This window comes from Podarcis pityusensis, assembly GCF_964106645.2.
Source record: "Podarcis pityusensis genome assembly, chromosome: 10".
Lineage (NCBI taxonomy): Eukaryota > Metazoa > Chordata > Lepidosauria > Squamata > Lacertidae > Podarcis > Podarcis pityusensis.
The window spans coordinates 20,581,336-20,603,775 of record NC_138035.1 but is presented as its reverse complement, the minus strand read 5'-3'; the positions used below and the strand labels follow the sequence as shown (position 1 = coordinate 20,603,775).

The window sequence follows — 22,440 nt, the reverse complement described above, 5'->3', positions numbered from 1 at the left end:
TAAGTTTATTGCATCCCATTTCCACAATAACCGGTGATGTTGGTGTTTTTTATTATTTAATCCTCAATAAAATTTGCATTTAAATATATATTTTTAAACACGTTATCTCTCAGAATATGCATTCTAAAGCATGTTTGGATAAGTTTCTGTAGCCAAGGGCTGTGTCCCAACATTTGGAGAACTGCAAAAGCCAATAGCTAGTGATGTTCCGATCTGTGCATTAGTCCGGAAGGTGTAGATCAAGTGAGTTCACATCTGAATGTGCAAAGATTAAATTCCTCAAGCCCCTCTCTAGATGTGGCTGCTGTTAATTCAGTCAAACTCATTGCTCTCCCAAAGATGTAAGGTAGGGTAGAGCTCTCATAGCTGAATGGGCAGCAGCTTTGTTTTCCAACCAAGCTGAAATGGGAATTCCCCTTGGTTAATCCAGTAGCAGCTGTACTAATCATTTATTAGGTTAAAACACACACACACACACACACACACACGTCTTTCAAGCAGGTGTTAAGAGGTGAAGCAGGTGTATAAAAAAATAAAAATAAAACGGCCCAAAGCTGTCATGAATCTTTTGTTGTTGTTTCTCTGCAGGCAACAATTTCAAATGAGTTAATGTGTGTTCATCTCTGTTTTTAAGGCCTTGCCAGGCCAGACGTGTGTATCTCTGTGTGCTGATCTCTGCATTGAACCCTGTCCTAGGGCTCAACAGCCTTGTCTCCTAAACCACTAGTTTTCTCCAACTGGCATTTATGTACAAGAAATATTAGCATGGTTTGGGAAGTGAGTGGCCTAAGAATTAAAATATAACGGGGTGGGCAAATGCGCCTGTGATACCATCAGTTTCCAGTGATACATTACTCTTCTTTGCCGTTAAAGGATTTTTTTCAGTAAAATCTATACATTGGAGGGGTAAGGTGGGCGTTAGCAAAAATAGGCTTTCCGTGGCTTTTGTGCTGCAGGAGGATGACAATTTTTAAAATATTGAATTGCCTTGTGTCTCTTGCTGCTTGGTGGAGAAAGTCAGAGCAGCATCTTCATGTTTTAGCCCAGTTGTTCCTATAAAGCCAGTGTGGTATAGCGGTTAGAGTATCGGACTAGGACCTGGGAGACAAGGGTTCAAATCCCTGCTTGGCCATGAAGCTCACTGGGCAGCTAGTCACTGCCTCTCAGCCTAACCTACCTTGTTGTTGTGGGAATTAAATGAGGAGGGGAAAACCATGTATGTCACCTTGATCTCTTTTGGGGTGGGTGGGAGGTGGGGATATAAATGCAATCAATCAATAGTTCAGTCCAGCCCTTCCACTTTCTCTTTTAAACATGTTTTATTATTTATTTGCTTCAACAAAAAGCAATCTCAGAGCAGCTTTTTTAAAAAATAGCATAGGATAACAAGACATTTTGAAGGTTGCAGTCCTGTACAGAGTTACCTGGGGGATCAGTGGAGCTTACATCTGAGGAGACCTGTGTAGGATTGCACTATTAACCTCTTCACTCTAACATTTCAGCCCGGTTTCAACTTCCATTTTCTACGTGTCTTCTGGGCCTTATCAAGGAATGGAGAAAAAAAATGATTCCGTTCACAGAAAAGGCAAACCCCTCCCTAACCCATGGTTTCTGTGCAAAAGGAAACACAGCCATCCTTTTAAATTCACACTTCTTGAATATTACAATACAGTTCTCCAGTCACGTAACATGTACATGTATATACTGAAACAAAGTGTGCATGAAAATGAATATATTAATGTAGGTAGCGTACGAAGATGCGTTATATATGGGGGAATTACTTTGAATAGATGGGTATATTGTGGGGGGGAAATGCATACAAATGTGGGAGAAATTTGCACTAAAGTGCTGATGAAGTTTCATGAGGACTTAAAAAAAAAAAGTGAACTGATGTGGAAATGTGGAGAATTGAATTTAAGATGGGGAAAAAGAGAGAAACAGACAGAAACCAAAGTGGACAGATTTGCCCATCACCAGACTCTGCTTTATGCTGGGTCAGACAATTGATCCACTTAGTTCAGTTATTGTCTACATTGACTGGCAGTGGCTCTGCTAGTCACTTTCGCTTTGCGGGTTGCGTTTCCTTTGAAGGAGAGGGAACTGGAGACTTAAGATTAGCAGCTGTCAGCCTGGAGATTGTACTTCAGATGGTGAGCTTTCACACCAATCCCCCGTCACTTCCTTTAGTGGCAGTTTGATCTGCAGCAATTAGCAGATGTCACTCATAGGAAAGATCCTAGTTCTATCTAACTAGGGTGGAGATACAAAGAGCAATGCTTGATCTTTGTCCTCAGCAGGAGACACACACAAAGATGTCCCCTCTCCTAAGGTAAGGGGATGAAGAAGGGAGGAGTGGGGTCAGCAACCCTGAGAGTATCAGGGAAAGTCAGCACAGGTTAAAGGACAGTCTAGGAAGTTTGGGGGTTCCTCTCTTTTTCTACCCTTTCCCATGCAAACCCACAAGTCTTGCTGAGATGCATTCTAACACTCCCAACAATTTGGACACAATCCAGCCAGTGCTAAGGACTTTTAAGGCATAGGATTGCACTGTAACTTCCCCTTGATTTCAGTAGGAGTGTTAGCATCAACTTTAAAAAATTGCATCTTGCATTCTTTTAAATTTAAAAATGGTTCAGTAAGAAAAGCTTACTGGGCATATCTGAAAAACTGGGGAGCATTTATATGTCTTTAAGTCACCCAGTGTTTCAGGAGACAAAGCAGAAATGACTTTTGCAGCATAGTCTTTCCCCATCACTGTAATTCACCTCTCTCCTGAACCTGCTGTAAACTGCTGTGCAAAAGGGAGGTGGAGAGGCAACACGACTGTGGTGGGAATGGGCTGCCTTATCTCATTTTGCATTGGAAGATTTACATTATTCCACATAAAGAGGCTCTGTGCAATTAGAGGGTAGCAGGTCTGGGTCACCGGCCACATCTAGCACTGCACTTGCTCAGTCACCTGGCACCACCCTTCAACCTCCACCCATTGAGAGAATGCCTGACCCCAACTCATGGCCACACTCACAGACCTTCCTCCATTAATTCAGGAGCCCTGTGCAACTGGAGCTCTTGACCTCAGTGGGAACCCAAAGAGCAAGGAAGCCAAAGTCTCAGCACCTTGGATAGCTCCATGGGTGCAACTTGCTCCAGAGAAAGATGGAAGTTGACAAGGCACCACCCCCCCTGCCTGAGGTGTGTGGCTTCTTAAAGCCTGGTTTGAAGCTGAGCATTTCTCCTCTTCCCCATGGCTTCTGCCCATGCACTGTTGGACTGGCATTGTGGAATAGGAGGGGGTTGACTCTTCGATGAACTGAGCTCAGCTGAGGGGCGGGGCGGTGATAGCTCTGTGAAGATCAGGGCTTAGGCCACATGTTAAGAAAATAAGAGCAGCTGTGCTGGATCAAGCCAAAGACCCACCTTGCCTTCCCAGTGGCCAAACATATGCTGCTGGGAAAGCCTGAAAGTATGGCATGAGAACATCAGCATTCACCCCAGCAGCTGGTATTGAGTCTGGCATTTAAGGTAGTACGCATCCATCATGGCTAATAGCCACTGAAGCAAGAACCTAAGATTCATAGTCATCCACTTTGATTCAGTATCAGGAACCTGGTTCTGTTCTCCAGCTGGTGGTGAAGCAGCCCTTGACTCAGCTTGCTGATCCTCCTCTGTCTCTGAGCCTTGGATATCATTCAAAGCCATCAAACCTCCACGAGGATAACTAAATCCCCCTTTCAGATCTTATCTCAACATGCTGAGGCTGCAGGTGATGCCAGGTGGGAGCCTTCCCCAAGCCTTTAAACATATATACGGATCAATTTTGGGCAGAATGCATTTTAAACGCATGGAGAGGGTTAAGGTCTATATGCATCTCTCCAGCACTGAAATGGGCAGCTTCAGCCAGTGTTCCCATGTATGAGTGGTGGGAAATGTCTTCCAGTCCAAGGACTCCATTTTCTTCCATGAAACTTTCTGGGGGCCACTTGCCAGTGGTGAGCAGGACCAGAGGCAGTGCAATGAAAGTGAGGTGCAGTAGGCTGGTTTCTACATTCATTTGTATACTTCTCTACCCTCCATCCATACAAGCAAGAGGCTAAAACCCTCAGTGCAAAGTGGGGCCAGCAAGGGGGTGTGGCCTAAGGAGTTTTCTGAAGGCCATTTTTGGCTCTTGGGCCTTTGGTTCCCCACCTCTGTTGTATATAAAAGCCAGCTCCCAATACCTGCTACACTTTGTCACATTCTGTAGCCCTTAGCGACAGACACCAAGTCCCTGGAGGATAAACCAGGCATAAGCATATTTATCTTATGTGTTTTGTGTATATGTTGAGCTTTCCATTTCATCATATCCGAAGTGCTGATGCACAATTTTTCATACTAACTTGTATTTTTATAATGAGCAACACAGACACACTTTAAGTATGCTTTCGCATTCCTTCCAAAGCTGTAAACTCCTCTAAGCCAGGGCAAGGTATAAAATTTAAATATAATTGTCATGATCATAAATGCCCCAGGGCTGTTGTTTTTTTTTCTTTTTGTTGACTCTGCTGACTGGATTTTATTATTCTTACTGCTTGCTTTTTTTGGTGGGGGTTGCTTTGAGGCCAAATTTGATTGCCTCATTTACCAGGTGTTTCCAAATGAACCGATTATAAGATGAAATCCTGACGGACCAGCCTCCGGCATATTTCCCACTTTGCCTCCTTCCCACCCACTTTCCACTCCCAAGTCAAGTTCTATAAACTTTATTTAAATACTAGACACATTATATTTTAAAGGAATGAAAGCTTAAGTAGGTCCATATGTGAACTGAATCAGGTTTCTTTGCCAGCCGGTGTTGCTGTGGAAATCCTGACCAGTCTCCATAACGCTAGTAACACATCATTGGTTGATACGGTGAAAGCATTTTTGCCCAGAATTGCATAAAAAAAGGGGTCATAGAAATACAACAAAGGACAGACACATGTTTACTGAGTTGGTTTTTGAAAGTGAGACACTTGAATATGGCTGAACAAGCTTAGTGTTCAGGGGAATGTTGATTTCTACAGATTCTGCAGATTTCCAGTGCAAATCTGACTTGGAATTAAAGCTTTGCACTAATCACATTCATTTGAGCAAGGGCTTGTAGCTCAGCAATAGAGCAGATGATTTACATGCAGAAGGTCGCAGGTTCAACCCTTGGCATCTCCAGATAGGATTGGGAAAGACTCAGTCTGAAACCCTGGAGAGCTGCTGCTACTCAGTGCAGGCAGTACTGTGCTAGATGGGCTAGTAGTCTGATTCAGTGTTCCTGGGTTCCTGTTTTGGAAGCAAAGACCAGCTCATGTCATCACATGGTGTGGATTCAAAGCTGAAAAATTGATCTCATGACTGATATTGTGGTGGTCTGAATGGTTCACTACATGTCCTCACTAGAAGAAGAAAAAGGCACAAGTGATTTTGGTTTAACTATTTTTCTAAATATAATACTGCAGAATACAAGGTTATATAGGGTTGCCATACATCCAGAATTTCCTGGACATACCTGGAAAACTGCAGCCGGAATCAGTGTCTGGGTGGAAATCGTCCAAACAGCCTGGAAAATCTGGACATATGGCAAAAAAGAGCTTTTGTATCCAGATTTTCACTTTTTGAAATATGACAACCTTAAGGTTATGCATGTAATCATCCCCAAAAAATCACATCTAGCTGTAGAATGTTGACCCACTATTAGTACAGGTACAATTTTCTCTGCACAAAGGGACTTCCTTTCCCACTGTTCCTTTCCTAAATCTGTTCCAAGGTCCCCGTCCCCCCCCGCAACCCTGGAGAGTCTCTATCAATTGGTGTACAGTACAGTACAGTATTAGGCTAGATGGAACAATGGCCAGGTTAGCACAAAACCAGGTCTCCTAAATGAGTTAAATACCACCTGACAAGTGTTGTTGTTTTTTAAAAATGACTTCAGCCACACAAATAAATACTATTTGTATTTTTTAATTTGTACACTTTGTACAACTTGATTGGGCATTTCTTGGCCTGATAGAAGATTTGTTTGTTTATGCTTTCAAGTTAGTTTGAAATGTTATGATCTGGTAACTATGAATTACATGCTTTGATGAATAGTTGAGTGGGTTGTTGTTCACTAATATTTTAATATTTCCATCTTGTCTTATTTATGAATTTGTGTTAGCTACTGAGATGTCATAGGCTAATTGCTTTATTATTTTTGCACTATTTTTGTCACTTTGATGTAAACCACCACGGGCCTATATGGAAACATAGGATGTAAATAAAATTGACACCGAAAGTAAACATTAGGTGAATAGACCATTTCTGCGCTGGGCTCATCCAGAAGTCACTGAATTCCCCCCTGCACCCGTCAGTTACCAGAATTTTGTATTTCCATAGGTGAAAACCTTAGCTCCTAACACCAGGGACCTCATAATTAGATTGAAAACAACATAATTTACAGCTTCTGGACATGTGACAAACTACCCAGGATGACTGGCTCAGATTCTATCATCACACTGAAATTACTGTGTGAAGCATCTTCCAAGATAAAATCCAGAATTTCCATTGCTTAACCTTATGAAAAACAGCATGTCGTGTGCATTAGTAGTTAATCTGCTTCCTGTTTTGATTCTCTTGACAGTGGTTACCTGTTTTATCCTTTGTTGCAGCCATCTTCTGCCTCTGAAATAACCTTATACTCCTGCCCTCCCCGCTGTTTTTCAATCCTGTCCTCTCCTTGTTTTGCAGTTCATTCTCTTTTGCTTCTGTGCAGGTTCTCTTTCACCTATCCTTCCATTTATAATTCTTTACCTCCTGATATGCAGCATGTCGCAGTGCTCACCAGTGGCGTAGCGTGGGTTGTCAGCACCCGGGGCAAGGCAAGTAATTTGCGCCCCCTGACCCATGGATTTGCGCCCCCTAACCCTAACCCCCAGATGTTGCGCCCGGTGCACCCGCCCCCCCTGCACCCCCCACGCTACGCCACTGGTACTCACCTCTTCTAAGAAAACTCTTGATACCTATCTTCCCCCCTTCTTCTTCCTAGGTTTTTCTTGACAGCAATCTCTATATACGCCAATTTATAAGAGCTGCAATTGAAGTTCTCTCGCACTCTTTAAAAACTTTTTAAAAAGAAGTATTTGTGTTATTCCTTTCTCTTCCAGTCTTTTATTCTTTTTTAGGTGCATAGGGGTACGCCTCTGTGAACATACTGTATGAGAAACTACATGCCCAAATGGGTTCTGTGTACATAAGCTGAATAATCTCTCTAAACAGCACTGAAACAGCACTCTCTAAACAACACTCTTCAGAGTCAAAATGGGTTTATTTACTTATAGTGTTTCTATCCCTCCTTTCCTTCCAAGGAGCACAAGGTGCTGTACATGGTTCTCCCCTTCTTCATTTAATTCCCGCAATGACTCTGTGAGGCAGGATAGGCTGAGAGGCAGTGACTGGCCCAAGGTCACCCAGTGAGTTTCATGACCAAGCAGGGATTTGAACCCAGGTCTTTCAGGCCCTAGTCACTACACCACACTGGCAAGCCACTTAGCGTGCAGCTTTTGGAATAGATGTGTTTCAGGACTTTGGACCAACATGCTTTTGTTCATGTGAGATAACACGCTGTGTTTGCATAGAAATGGCATAAGCCCACACAAGATTAACTCAGCTATTATTGCATATCCTATTGGCTATCAGCCATAGATTGTGTTTTGATATAGGTTTAAATTCTTGCATGTATACTTTACAGAGCAATATTATGGTTATCTAGACCTCAACTTCATTCATTTATTTGTATTTTGTGCTTTGTCAAGGATTGTGTTCTCCAGATTTGGTTTTCTGGCAGTACATAAGCCCCTTTGGAGCACGATTGTGGTTCTATGGTAAAAGCACATGCTGGACATGTAAAAGGATCAGGATAGCAGCTGATAGGAAAGAGCTTTCTGCCCATGGCCCTGGAGAGGTGCTGCCATCAATCTACACCACCTTCCCTAACCTGGTGATGTTTAGAAACTTTGTTTTTTTTATTTAAATATTTATTTATACAACAAGAAAAAAACACACACGAAAAAACACAAATACCAAATTACACACAAATTACAAAAATAACCATAGACACATAATTTTCTTGGCAAACAATAAAACATCTATTGGTCTTAACACTAAAGACCCAACTTCCCGTCTATTCCATTTTTCAAATTCATATTACTTATTGCCAATACACATTTTTTTCATAATTAAACTTATACTCAATAAATCTAATTTCTTCTATCTACCTAGCAACTATTACTGAAGTTCCTCGAATGCTGCAACAGAATTTAAACTACTATATTTATTTTTCAGATATTCTTTGAAAACCTCCCATTTAGAAACAAATTCCTGTTTTGATTTATTCTTTATTTTTTCTGATAAACCATCTAATTTGGCATATTCTGTCAGCTTTTGGATCCAATCTTGTATAGAGGGGATTTCATTACTCTTCCATTTTGCTGCGATCAAAACTCTTGCCGCCGCCGTCGCATATAAAAAGATACCCTTCCTCTTTTGTGGAATATCCAAATCTGTTATTCCCAGGAGGTAGGCCTCTGTTTTTTTATTGAAAGAGATCTTTAGCATTTTTTGCAGTTCTGCATGTATACTCTCCCAGAATACCTGTATTTTCCTACATATCCACCACATATGGTGGACTATTATTAGGGGAAGGGTGAAAGCTCAGTGGTAGAGCATCTGCCTTGCCTTGGTCTGCGACATCTCCAGGTTTGACTAGGGAAGTCCCCAGTTGGAAATCCTGCAAAGCTGCTGCCGTTCAGTGTAGGAAAAACTGGGCTAGATGGACCAATGGTCTGACTCAGTATAAGGCAGCTTCCTATATTTGCCTGTCAGTATGGCTGTGGCAGTCCCTTTTTTTTTGTTTAGTCATTTAGTCATGTCTGACTCTTCGTGACCCCATGGACCAGAGCACGCCAGGCACTCCTGTCTTCCACTGTCTCCCACAGTTTGGTCAAACTCATGCTGGTAGCTTCAAGAACACTGTCCAACCATCTCGTCCTCTGTCATCCCCTTCTTCTTGTGCCCTCAGTCTTTCCCAGCATCAGGGTCTTTTCCAGGGAGTCTTCTCTTCTCATGAGGTGGCCAAAGTATTAAAGCCTCAGCTTCAGGATCTGTCCTTCCAGTGAGCACTCAGGGCTGATTTCCTTAAGAATGGATAGGTTTGATCTTCTTGCAGTCCATGGGAGCCTCAAGAGTCTCCTCCAGCACCATAATTCAAAAGCATCAATTCTTTGGTGATCAGCCTTCTTTATGGTCCAGCTAGAGCACAACCCTCAAGTACTCTTGGGCCCCTAAGAGGGGGCTGGACTAGATGACCCTTGGGGTCCCTTCCAACTCTATAATTCTATAATTCTCCAAAAAGTCAACGGAGCCATTTTGACCGTAAGCAGAATGAACAGGGAATTAAGCTGAATGTTGGAAGAATCAGGGCAGCCCAAAATTACGGACAGGGTGTAATTTATGGAATTCACCCCCACAAGAAACAACAAAAAAGAAAGCCATCTTTGGATGGCTTTAAAAGATGACATAAATTTGTGAAGGATAAGGCTATCCATGGCTATTAGCCCTGATGGCTATGCTCAGGCATAGGCAAACTCAGCCCGCCATATGTTTTGGGACTACAACTCCCATCATCCCTAGCCAACAGGACCAGAAGTCAGGGATGATGGGAGTTGTAGTCTCAAAACATCTGGAGGGCCAAGTTTGCATATGCTTGCTCTACCTCCGCTGTGGGAAGCAGTGTGCTTCTGAATCCTAGCTGCAGGAGGGGTGAGTGCTGTTGCCCTGGGGTCCTGCTTGCCTCCTTCCCAGAGGCATCTGGTTGGCAGCTGCGAGAGGAGGATGCTGGACCAGTTAGGCGACTGGCCCAACCTAGCAGAACTCTTCGGATGTTCTTTGAGAGTGCACTGTCATCCCTTTCATTAGAGGGGGGAGAGGGAAACCAAAAGTCAACAAGAAAAGCTGACATTTGGGAATCAGCATCCTGGAACATCCCATTCATTTCCTTGAGAAAACAATTACTTACAAACTAATGCAGATTTCATTATTATTATTGCTTGCATTGCCCTGTTTGAGCTCAATCACCGGCGAAGGAACGCTTGATGGAAAGAAATCGGGGCGGGGAGCGCGCCGCAAACCCTGGGCTTGAGCGGGAGGGGTGCATGTGGCCATACAGGGCGCACGGGGGCCAAAGTGCCAGCTTGGCACAGCAACCGTGGGTGCCCGGGGCTGTGGGTGCCCTGCAGCGTGCATGACCCTGGCGGCGAGATTTGTGGGTGCCCGGCCCCTTGATGGGGAATTTTGCGGGTGCTCGGCCCCCCAGGGAGTCTGCACCTATGCACGGGAGGGAGAGGATTGTTCCCCGCCCCTTCCACCCCACCAGGAGAACCCAGCTTCTGGGCGGGCGGGGGAGGGAAGCCTCCCCAGCTGGAGGGAGCATGCGTGCTGCGGGGGAGGGACGGAGGGAGGGATGGCGAGGGGAGGCGGCGGCTGTTTATTTGCAGCTGGGCCGGCGGAGCAGCGGCAGAACGCGAGCGGGCAGCCTCCGAAGCAGCAGCAGCAGCGCCGACGCCGCCTGCTCCGGCTCGCGGCTGCTCTCCTCTGGCGCCATGCCGGCGTGGAGGGAAGGCGAGGAGGCGCTGAGCTGGGGATGCCTCGACGCCGCCGACGTCGCTGCCGCTGCGCAGGAAGAAGGCAGCTAGCCCGGCCGCGGGATGGGGGCGGCAGCGGCGGCGGCGGGAGGCGGCGGCCGGAGCAGCAGGGAGTCACGAGCGCCTCTGCGCCAGCCGCAGCCGCCTCCGCGCCGGGCTGCCCGGGCCGGGCGCTGGGGAGCCGGGGCGGGCGCGGCGCTGCTGGCGGCTCTCTGCTACCTGAACTCCCTGCGCGGCGAGTTCGTGCACGACGACGTGTGGGCGATCGTCAACAACCCGGACGCGCGGGCGGCGGCCCCCGTGGCGGCCGCCTTCGGGAACGACTTCTGGGGCAAGGGCATGGCCGAGAACACCAGCCACAAGTCCTACCGCCCGCTCTGCGTCCTCACCTTCAAGTAAGTGGGCGCCGAGCGGGAGCCCTTCTTCCATAAAACCGCGCAGCGCCCAGGAGACGGGAGCCGCGGACCTGGCCTCCCGGGGGATGCAAAAGCACTCTGCACATGCCTAGGGGAGCGGGCGCGCTTCTCGCCAAAACCAGCCCTTTCTACGTCTCAGGAGTTCCATTGCGCCCCAGACTGTGGGAGGCAGTTGGGGAGAAGTGAAAGCGCTTTGCACATGCCTGGGGGAGAGGAAGCTAGTTTTGAAAGTCGGGTGGGGAGTAGTCCTAACTCCGTAGGGGAAAGGATACTGCTGCTTAACTCTTACTCTTACATCCCAGGGCAGGCAATGCTGAATGGACTTTACCGGGAGGGGGGAAATGAGTCCCTTCCCTGAGGAACTTAGATTTAAAAAATGTTGACAGTGGGTGAGAATATAGGGAGGGAGGGGAGTTGAAGAACACCGATGAATTCCCTTCTGTTTTGGGATAGAGCAAAGAACCACAGGGATGCTGTGTGTGCATGTAGTTTTTTGCTCAGGTGGTAAATGTTCCTGTGCCCATCTTACCACCTCTGGTTGGACCAGGTGACCCTCTGGGTCCTTTCCATCTCTGTGGTTGTCTTGATTCTGTGATTCACCTCTCTGAGTTCTTCTTTCTCCCAGGCTCATTTGAGCACAGTCTTTGCCCCCTGGCGCAGCAGTCATTCCCACGGCTAGTCCTGGCAACTTTCCTAGCTGAATCCTGGGCCATAAAGTCTGCTGGAAAGTTGATTGTGCTCTGCCTTTCCAAGTATTTCCTGTGGTGCTGGCCAGGGTTTGTATCCAGTGCTAGCCCTACGCAGAGCAGATTCACTGAAAATAATGAATCCAAGTTGGCCCTTTCCAAGAACACAGGTAGGCCTACTCTGAGTAGGATTAGTATTGGAAACATCCCTGTGGCTGGTATTCCTTCTGAGCCAGTTCTTTGGTTCTCTTTGCTTCCACTGGAGCAGGCTTAGAACACAGGTCAGCCTTTCCCTGTGGGGATAAGATGCTTTCTTGGTTGCTGGGTGAACTTTAGCTGTGCAAAGCTACAAATTCCAGCCTCACTCCTGAGCCAAGAAGGGTTTCCTAACTGGTTGTATATATGCTGATGCTTTTCCTGCTTTTACCCCCAGGCTTTTTTCCTTTGGGGTGGTGCCCCCTCTGGAGTTTAACGCCAGAGGTTTATGCAGCCGTAGTGCTCCCCCCCTTTCCATTGATCTATATGGCTGTATGCCTGGGATGAAAAACGTCTCAAGCTAACTGATTTGCCTTTATTTCGTCTTCTTTCGTCTTGGCCTCTGAGTTTCTTTTTTTCAGCTTTAGTACCTCCCTGTGGTTGACGCTTGGTCTGTAAGGAACATAGGAAGCTGCCCTTATACCATGTGAGATCATTGGTCCATCTAGCTCAGTATTGTCTACACTGACTGGCAGCACTTCCCAGTTCTACCTGGAGATCCCAGGGATTGAACTTGCATGCAAAGCAAGTGTTCTGCCACTGAGCCACAGTCAAAAGGTGGGATGTTAACTGGAATCTGACATAAGCTAGATCAGACTGTTTTTCCATATTTATCAATGTAAAAAACAACAACATTTAGATGCATAAACTACAACAAATGGCCTATACATATTTGAATACATAAGTGAATAATTCATCAGTGCAAGTCGCACATAGGATTATTAGCACTCTTTTAACTTTCATTTTTGCCTGCTGCCTCCATCCTTGACTGTACTTGCAAATTGCTTCGGTGAGCAGTAAGTTTAGACTCTAGGTAGCATTTGAGAGACAGAAAACTGCCTTATACCAGGCTAGGTCCGCGTATTGGTCTATCCCCGTATTGTCTACTTTGGCTGGCAGTGACTCTCTAGGGCAGGGCACCCCAACTTTTCATACCAAGTAGGCTGCACAAATGCTTTGACACGGAACCTGTAGGCTGCACACTGCCTTGTTGCACGTTGGGTGGGGGGGGGAGCGGGGCCAAAATTTGACACCCCCCCCAGCCCTCCCACCTCCATCCCAAAGCTACGAAAGCCCTAACTGGGCCTTGGGAAGGAGACAGGGCAACTCTAGGACCCTGTCAGAACTCTCACGCCTCCTTCCAACTTTGGGAAGGCAGTGTAAGGGCTGAGGGGGTGTCAGATGTTGCTGAGGGCTACCAAAAAAGGCCTCAGGGGCCACACCTTGGACCACCCTGCTCTAGGGTCAAAGGCAGAGGTTTACCTGTTACATTTTAAAAACTGATGCAGAGGATTCCTTCCACCTGTACCGAGAGCTCAAGTGCCCTTAAAGCAGGAAGGGAGGACCTCCGCTCCTACTCCCCAGATGTTGTTGGATGCCAACTCCCATCAGTCTCATTCAGCCTGGCCAGTGGTATCTTTGTAGCCTGCTGTGGACTTGGCTGGGGTCATGCCCTGCTTGCTGGATCACACTTTTTTTGTTCGACGCTTTGGGTCTCTGGGCATCTGGCTATGTAGCCTAGTTTGGGAAGGACAATGGGAAAGACACACCAGCTCTGTAGGGCAGCATTGGGTTTGCATGCTGAAGCTTCTAGATTTATGCCTTGCTACTTCCAGCTTGACTTGTTATACAGCAGCTTCCTCTTCCTCTTCATGGACACAATTGGCACTTGATTTGGATTCCTGCATAGGAACTTGCCTTATACTGAGTTGTACCACTGGTCCACTGACTGGCAATGGTTCTCCAGAGCTTCAGACAAGAGACCTTCCTAGCCTCACATGGAGAAGCTGAGGATTGATCCTGGGACCTTCTGCAGGCAAAGCAGGTGCTCTAGAGCTGCAGCCCTTCCCCTTCTTAGCTGCTGAGTGTGCTGCATGGGCCATGAGGCATATGGGGAGAAGGAGGGGCTTCAGCATCTGGCTTCCCACCCTGGAAGTGTTAACTTCATTGTATGTCATTCTGGGGAAGAGTTGTGCTCTGGAAGGGTGGCTTATTAAATTTTAAAATTTAATAAAGCCTGCTTTGGGTTGGTTATTGAGGTGGGTGTCCCAGGGCTGGTTTTTCTTTTCCATTGGAATTCTGTCTTGCTGTTTAAGTTGCTCAGAAATGCGTTCTGGGCTTTCTGCATCTTGCATTCCGCATTGCCCTAGGGAGAGTGACACAGCTGCATCACTTAAGGCTTTTGTTGAATACAGTGGGTGACAGCATCACATGGCGTCTTCCAACTGCTCAGTGGTTCAGTGCTGCGGCAATAGCTCTGCTTTGCTGTCTCCTTGATGCTTGTCAGAAGACCTGCTTCACTCCTGGGAGCACAAGATGGGTGCTTGCATGCTATTAGAAAGTCTTGGCAGGGTGCAAGTTAATTGGTAGAACCTACTGGATTATGGATGAAGGAGACGTGAATGGTCTTTCCCCCCTGGCAACCAGCACAGCCTTGTGACTCTATCCCTGTGGTTCTCCAGATGTTGGTGGGCCACAAGTCCCATCATCACTGATGATTTGCCATGCTGGTTGAGGCTGATTGGAGAGTGCCACAGGCTCCCCATCCCTGATCTACAACCAAGTTTAGCCTGTGCTCCTTTTCTCTTTCTCTCACTGGATGTGTGCTCACCTGGTCTGTCTCCCTTGCAGTTCCCCTTTCCAGATACATAGTTTGCCTTTTAGAAGAGAGAATATCAGGGATAGCTGATATCTAGGTATAGCTCAGTTGGTAGAGAATGAGAATCGATTTCAGGGTTGTGGGTTCCGGTCCCATGTTGGACAAATGATTGCAGGGGTTGGACTAGATGGCTCTTGGTGTCCCTTCCAACTCTACAGTTCTATGATCAGAGGTCCCATACTTTCTCTTTTTTCATGTTGCTTGGGCCCAGGTTACTCAAAGGATCCTAAACTTGCTTGAATCTTGAGATTGTCATCAGAATCCCTTTTATCTAGTGACGTTAGATGAGTGGTTAGTAGGGAGAGGGCCTTTTATGTGGTGGCACCCCACTTCTAGAACGCCTTCCCCAGTGAGGCTTACCTGCCCTTCTCTGCACCAGGTGAATGCCTTTTCATCGCAGTGGGTACATCTATCCCACCTTACTAAGATTTCTGCTGGTTTTAAATTGTTTTGGCTGCGTGATTATGCTGCTTTTAGATGGGTTTTGCGGCTGAGATTTATTTCATAGCAGGTCTAAGTATTTTTGTTGTCAATTGGATTGCCTTTTCCATTTTTAATGTCTCTGTAAACACCCTAGAAATCTTAGCTATGTGGGTGGTATACAAATGTAGTAAATAAATATGGGTGGCATAGAACTGTGGTAAGTAAATAAGTGCGACTCCCTTTTCTATTGCTTGGCTCATCTGCTTGCTTTGTGATTTGGTAATGGTTGATACAGGAGTCTTCAGCAATCTGTGTCTATGGATCGAGTGCTTAGTGCTCTCTCTCTTGTATTCATTGTATTTGCGATGAGTTATGCTTGGCTGTATGGGGCCCCTACAAAGTTCTCCAGCCAGATGACCTCCAGATGATGTTGGATTGTAACTCCCATCATCCTTGACCATTGGCTGTGCTGTCTGGGACTGAGCCCAAAACACCTGGAAGGCACAAGGTTGGGCAAAGCTTCTCTATGATTGCTCACTGTGTTTTGCCTTTGATATACTGGTGATTATTTGCTGCTATGCTTTGAATTGGCGCTCGTGCAGTCTGGGGCTGCGCCATCATCTGCTCCAGAAATGGGTGTGGCCTTTTATGAAAAACAAGGGTCTAGTTGTGATCCTCCTCTCCAACCTGTCCAGTTCGTTCCTACACTTGTACTGGTGGGGAACATGTGATTTGTGAGTGAAACTTGACCCTTCTTGGATCCTCAGTGTTTTTCCATAGGTTATTCTTGTTCTTAGGCTATCTCATATTGAATAGTTTTGTCATGCTGTTGGCTTGGGTGCAATTGTGGAGCGTCTGCGTCAAACAGTGGCAACCGGGTGCCCTCCAGATATTCTGGACAACAGCTCCCATCAGCCTCAGCCAGTATGATGAATGGTCAATAATTATGGGAATTGTAGTCAGGAACATCTTGAGGGCACCAGGTTCCGTTCCCCAGCTCTATGCTGTTGTTCCCATAGTACTGGGTTTGGAGTATGGTGTTTTAGGCTAATACATGTTTTAGCACTGACTGATGCAGTGAGAGGGTCCCTCACCCCTCCCATTCCAGATCTCTACCCATATGCATTGCACAAGGTCTTGAGCCGTGCAGTTGTACCTGCGTGACTGCTAGATGTGGCTGTGTGATCTGCCAGAGGTGTGCTGGTGCACGGCAATGGGACGCTGTGTACTGCAAGGGCACTTAGATGTAAGCAGCATGTGATCATGGAGCGCCTAATTCTTTTCTGCAAACTGATACCCTCCCTCCTGGTGTTTTGGACTACAACTCCCATTGGCCCCCATGCTGGCTGGGGCTGATGGGAGTTGCAGTCGAAAACACCTGGAGAGTCACCAGGTTGGAGAAAACCGGCCCAGCTTCTGCCTTGGTTTGGTTGGCATCTTGGATTCGATGGAAGTCAGTAGCAGGGACTTTCCAGTAGTTGGCAGCCGTTCCAAGGATACACTGAGGAGCAGAGGGAGATAACTGAGTGAGAGCGAAGAGGGAACTGGGACTTTCTGTTGCTGCTTCCTTGGTTCTTTCTGTGTTTAGGGAATTGTTTGATTATTTGGGTTGCAGTACACAGTGCAAGGAGAAATATAAATAATCCCCTTGCACTATGTAGCTGGTTTCTCTCTCTCTCTTTAAAAAATGTACCAGATTGATTCTCTATTTCTGGCATCCCTCCAGACCTCTTAATCCTGCCAAAAATGTGCTAGGATTTTTTTTAAAGTACATGGTGTACTTCTTTTTGTTCCTGTGGCCGCTTTCCTTTTTTTATCTTTGAGAAAGCCCCTGTACTGTCAGGGGAACACCTCTGTGGTTCTGATTAGCAGCACGATGCAGCATTTGCACCAAGTTCCTTGTCTGCAGTCAATAAAATAAAAGAAGCCCACAAATGCCACAGTAGCATTGTAAATGAATTGGGGCGAAGTTGGGGGAGCTTGCCTTATCTCTGGAAGGATTTGGTTGACCTTCTATCATTTACAGTGGTACCTCGGGTTAAGAACTTAATTCGTTCCGGAGCTCTGTTCTTAACCTGAAATTGTTCTTAACCTGAAGCACCACTTTAGCTAATGGGGCCTCCCGCTGCTGCCGCGCCGCTGCTGCACAATTTCTGTTCTCATCCTGAAGCGAAGTTCTTAACCTGAGGTACTATTTCTGGGTTAGTGGAGTCTGTAACCTGAAGCGTCTGTAACCTGAGGTACCACTGTACACATTCACCATCTCTTTCAGTGGTTGATGATAGTCTGTTTCAACGAGCCCTTTAAAAAATGAAGATTGGTTTTTATACATAACAGATACCTTACATAACAACTCCCCCATCTCCATACCTACATAATAGGTATGAAATTTTACATTGAAATAAAAGATTATTACTAAGTCATACAAATTATACAAATGTCCAGCATATAAAGTTCTGGAGACATCATAAAAGCTTTTTGTTTGTTTGTATGTTTTAAATCTATTACAGATAAATCATTTCGGGGGGCAGGAATAGTTCAAGCTGTGCTGTTCAGAAGAGCCGTATCTGCAAAGATGCTTTGGATAATTTATCTTTAAGACCAGTTTCATTTGTGTATTACAAAAATGGCAACAGTATTGTGTGTATTTGGCCCTTTCTGAACATTTCAGGCCTGGGAAGGATCATGGAAGAAAGAATGGCTTTCTTGAGATGAGTCACGGTGTGTTGAAAGCTTTTGGGGTGTTTATATGTCTCCCTATTAATCATTGGTTCACACACTCTATGCACACACTATTCAATGCAATTCCCCGTCACTTTCCTAACTGCAAAGAATCAGTTTCTTTTTTAAAGTGGATTTGTTGTGCTAGGGTGGGTAGCAGAGCACTTTAATCCCTTTTAATTGCTCAAACCTGAATGTCTTGGTATGAGTTTGAATCCCTCTGGTAAAGCACTGGCAGTTTGGAAGCGCCCGCAATCAGCCAGTTTATAGTCTTAATCCGTTTTGGGTTGCTTCCTCCTGTATCCTCCCACTTGGAGCCTCTACTTTTGCATTGGCAGGCCGTCCAGAGAAGCATCTTTACCAGGCTGCACATTATCCATCATTTTGCACCTTTTCTCCATAAAAGCAGACTTTGCCAACTGGTTGTGAAAGGAATCAACAATCTGGGACATGGGAACTAGACATTAGTTACATCCGTTGAATATCCAAGAGAAGCAGCTGCATATGGTTTCGAGTAATAAGCTTTGAACTGTGCATTAATATAATTGGGATAATGTGTAATTTGCCCATTAGGCAGCTTAATAGAGGGGATTATTTTTTTCCTGTTTTTTTAAACTTGTTTCTACAAGCAAAGCGGCACCTCACCTTTCCTACCCATTCTCAGAACTGTTGACAAATGTAGTGTAGATAGAATTTGGTTTTCTAAGATTGCAAAACACGTCTCTCTTGTTTTTTACTTCACCTCCAAACACTCTCTTTTTGAACCTGAGATGTATTAGAACAGGAATGGAAAACCTGTTCACCCCCCCATCATCCCTGACCACTGGCCATGCAGTGAAATCCCACAACATCTAGAGGACCACAGGTTCCCCATCTCTGCATTAGACAGTTCATTTTAAGGGATCTAGCAAAAAGCAGAAATCTCTGACAGTGAAGGTCTTTAATCTTTGCATCTAGTTAGGTGTTTAACCATATATTTGGAGCCTTGAAAGAGGACATTGAATCATAGAATTGTAGAGTTGGAAGGGACCATGAGGGTCATCTAGTCCAACTCCCCTGCAATGCAGGTATCTTTTGCACAATGTGGGGCTCGAACTCACGACCCTGAGATGAAAAGCCTCATGCTCTACCAACTGAGCTATCCCAGATGGACATGTGGTTTTGGAGGAAGGAAAACAGGGGGGTGTATTTCAGCTGCTATAGCAAAGTGCCTGTATCAACCTAGAGACTCTTGAGATTTTGCCTCCAAATACTGTACTGGATGCTTGAAACAAACATTCTCCCCCCATTCAAAACAAACAAACCCCACACAAAACCTGGATGAGAGATAGACACCCATACTTCCCAAGAATTTTCCCTGTAGCAGAGGGAAATATGCAGATGTTAGTCTTGTGCATCTGGTTTTTGTGTGTGTGGCAATTTGCATTGTAAGGAGTTGATGGCAGACTCTGTGGAGGCCCAACACCACATCACAATTGGTGGGCGCTTCCGCATTAGAGTGAATGGGGCATTGGCTCACCATTCATAGCCTACCCACTACCAGGGCACATCTGGCTTCTTCCTTCCAACTAGTCCAGAGGGTAGCTCTACCTGTCAGCTTTCTCCTCCTTTAGTCTCAGGGTTGCCCTTGAAGAACCAAATGCACGTAAGCAAGCTGCGGTTAATGGACATTTGGAACACCCTCCCTGGGGAAGCTAGACTGGCTTTCTCCTTGTCCTTCTGCCAACAGGTGAAGACTTTTTTGTTCCAACAGGCTTTTGGGAAATGACTGTTTTTAACGAAAGGGCTGGTGCCGTGCTGTTTTTATTTGGATGGTTTTAATAGATAGATAGATAGTTTTACCTCTGACAACGTTTAATTGTTTTTAATGATTTTTTCCCTTTGTTTTTATCCGTTTTCATTTTTATGTGTAAGCCGCTTTGAGTCCCATTAGGGGAAAAGATGGGGTATAAATATTTGGGGTGCATTGGCCCTGTCTCCTGGGCACCATGAAGCTGTCCCTTTATCCGGTACAGATTCTCAAGCATAACGATAGGAGTGCCGTACTCCCCCCCCAATACCAGATGTTCTAGGGAACTTTATTGTTATTTCAGAGTTTTTAATTAAGGACTGCAGGTGCGCAGCCATAAATTAACTGTGTGTGTGTGTTTGCATGTGTGTGCGCACACATTGCATATTATATTGTAATGATTCCTGTTTTCAGTAGACACAAATAGCACAAATGAAATTCTTGCAGCAAAATGCCACTGCTGTTTAAGGTAAGTGCTACAATGCTGTGGAGTAAAAAGTCCGTCATTGTCAATGATCCATATACTGGCAATTACCTGCTGAGCAGGATTAGGTGACTTCTGCCTCTTCCTGCATCTTTACTGATGTTGGCGTTGTGTATCTAACCAGGGATGAAATCCTACTATACAGTGCTGCATAGCAGAAAATAACCTTCCCAACAGGTGCGATCGGAAAATGGTTTTGGAATTGATAGGTGAACCTAGTGGCTATACCCCTCTTATATTGCAGTAACTCCCAGGGTGGATTCTCATTCTTAGCAGGCATGTGAAATGTTGCCATACTAGGACACGGTGGACTGTAGACTCCCACCACTTGATCAGAAGACCAGCATTATTACCGTTCTGAGAAGCCGTAGCAGCGTGGGGATAACACTATACTTATATTATTAATTAATTCGTGAATGTATCCTTTACAGTGGAACCTCGTGTTACGTACCGTCCTCCTTGCAAACGCTGCGGGTTATGAACTCCGCTAACCTGGAAGTAGATGCCCCTTGTTGCAAACTTTGCCCTGGGATGTGAGTGGAAGTCGCGTGCCGGCAGCAGTGGGAGGCGCCATTAGTGAAAGCGCGCCTCATGTTACAAGTGGTTTTGGGTTACAAACAGACCTCTGGAACGGATTAAGTTTGTAACCGGAGTACCACTGTAATGCCAAAATAGGTTTCTAAGTGGTTTAAAGGTATAAAAACATTTGAAATATTATCTGCTATAATTAAAACATGCAGTTTTTAAATTGGATCTGTGACCATATAATAAAAATTATTGTTATTGTACAATATACAAGACAATAATCTCATTAAAACGACACAGTTATTAAAGTGGGGGCTCAGGTTGAGAGATCAAGTGAATATCCCTGGAATGCTGGTAACAGATGGAGCCTCTTGTATCTCAGCAGCTTGCGGAAAGGCCCACCTCTATAACACCAAGTCTATGCTTGGATACCATTGGACACCATCTTGAATCAAGATGGCGGACTGAACCTCTCAAAACAGCATTGATATTAACCACTGGTTTCAAAATTGCACTGATTTTCTGGTTTCTTAGAATTCCTGATACATTCTGTGTACAAGGCTGTTAGTAATCACATTATTGGAATTGCCTTACCTCAGCCTACCTCATGGATATATTTTAATTGATAGACCAATGCCTTTTTGGAGCAGGGCAGACATGACTCATCCTCTCTGTTAATCATGGTTAACGGTTGGAAGCCAGCCCTTGAACACCTTGTCCTGCATTGCAAAACCCCTTTCCTGATGAAAATCCCATCACTACTTCTGAGAGCAGGTACCATCCTTGGGTCTTTCCAGAGCTGGCTGGAGATTTTTTTTAATTTTTCCAGCACTTTAAACCTCTGCTAGCTCTCTTAGCTTTCATTCTGCCATGATTCCTCCCTCCCCCTTTTGTTTAATTGCCCTCCTGTTTTAATCACAAACAAAATTCTATTTGAAGCCTGTGTTTAATTGTTACACCAACTGGCTTGCTGCCCTGGCAGCAGCAGTACTGAAGCCCAGCTACTATACAAATGGTAACCAATGAATAAGGATTTGGGGAAATCAGATGGTGGTTCTTAAAAATCTGCAAAGCAGCCAGTAAGGGGAAATAACTGCTTTTTGACTTTTGTCTTAACTTTTCTGGCAACTGGATGGAGAGAGTGAATTGCCAGCCCTTAAACCCTAGGCTCTTGTACTTGCTCTCAGCCTCCCCCCACCCTGTCCTGCCCCCACCCAGCAGTGACCACCATCTCCTGACTAAATTTGCAAAGCCTTGCCTGCTGCGATCTGGATTCTCTAGTGGACTGGTACATTGATGAGCTCTTTCCTTCCACTTCCATCTATGCAGAAACCAAAGGGGATGAGAAACCAATGTAGCATGTGCAACCTGCAGCCAGGCTTGCAAATAGCTCCTGCCCTGTCCCAGAGGCATGGTGTATGTGTGACTACCAGGCAGTAAAATATTTATACGGCGGTAACTTCTGTGGACTTCATTTGAAGCCGTCTTTAATATGTGTCAATTGATATTCTGTCTTCTCCAAAACTCCTGTTTCCTGCTCGGTATCTTATTACTGTTCTGATTTTGCTTTCTTTCTTTTTTAAAACAGGTTGAACATATTGCTGGCTGGGATGAACCCCTTCTATTTCCACGCCGTGAATGTAGTCCTGCACTGCCTGGTGACCCTTGTGCTGATGTACACTTGTGACAAAGCCGTCTTCAAGGACAGCCGCCTGGCTTTCGTCACGGCCCTCTTCTTCGCTGTCCACCCCATTCACACTGAGGCCGTATGTATATAGGAGAAGCAGCTAAAGGGGC

General features: G+C 45.5%; 1 protein-coding gene across 1 annotated transcript in view; it reads left to right on the top strand.

Moving 5' to 3' along the window:
- The first annotated feature begins 10,540 nt into the window (after nucleotides 1–10,540).
- Nucleotides 10,541–22,440, top strand: part of TMTC1 (transmembrane O-mannosyltransferase targeting cadherins 1) — a 135,229-nt gene continuing 123,329 nt past the window's right edge. Inside the window, exons 1-2 of the mRNA XM_081024001.1 lie at nucleotides 10,541–11,080; nucleotides 22,232–22,409. Of these exons, the coding sequence (XP_080880127.1) occupies nucleotides 10,749–11,080; nucleotides 22,232–22,409 (510 nt within the window). The 5' untranslated portion in view covers nucleotides 10,541–10,748. The remainder of the gene's footprint in view (nucleotides 11,081–22,231; nucleotides 22,410–22,440) is intronic.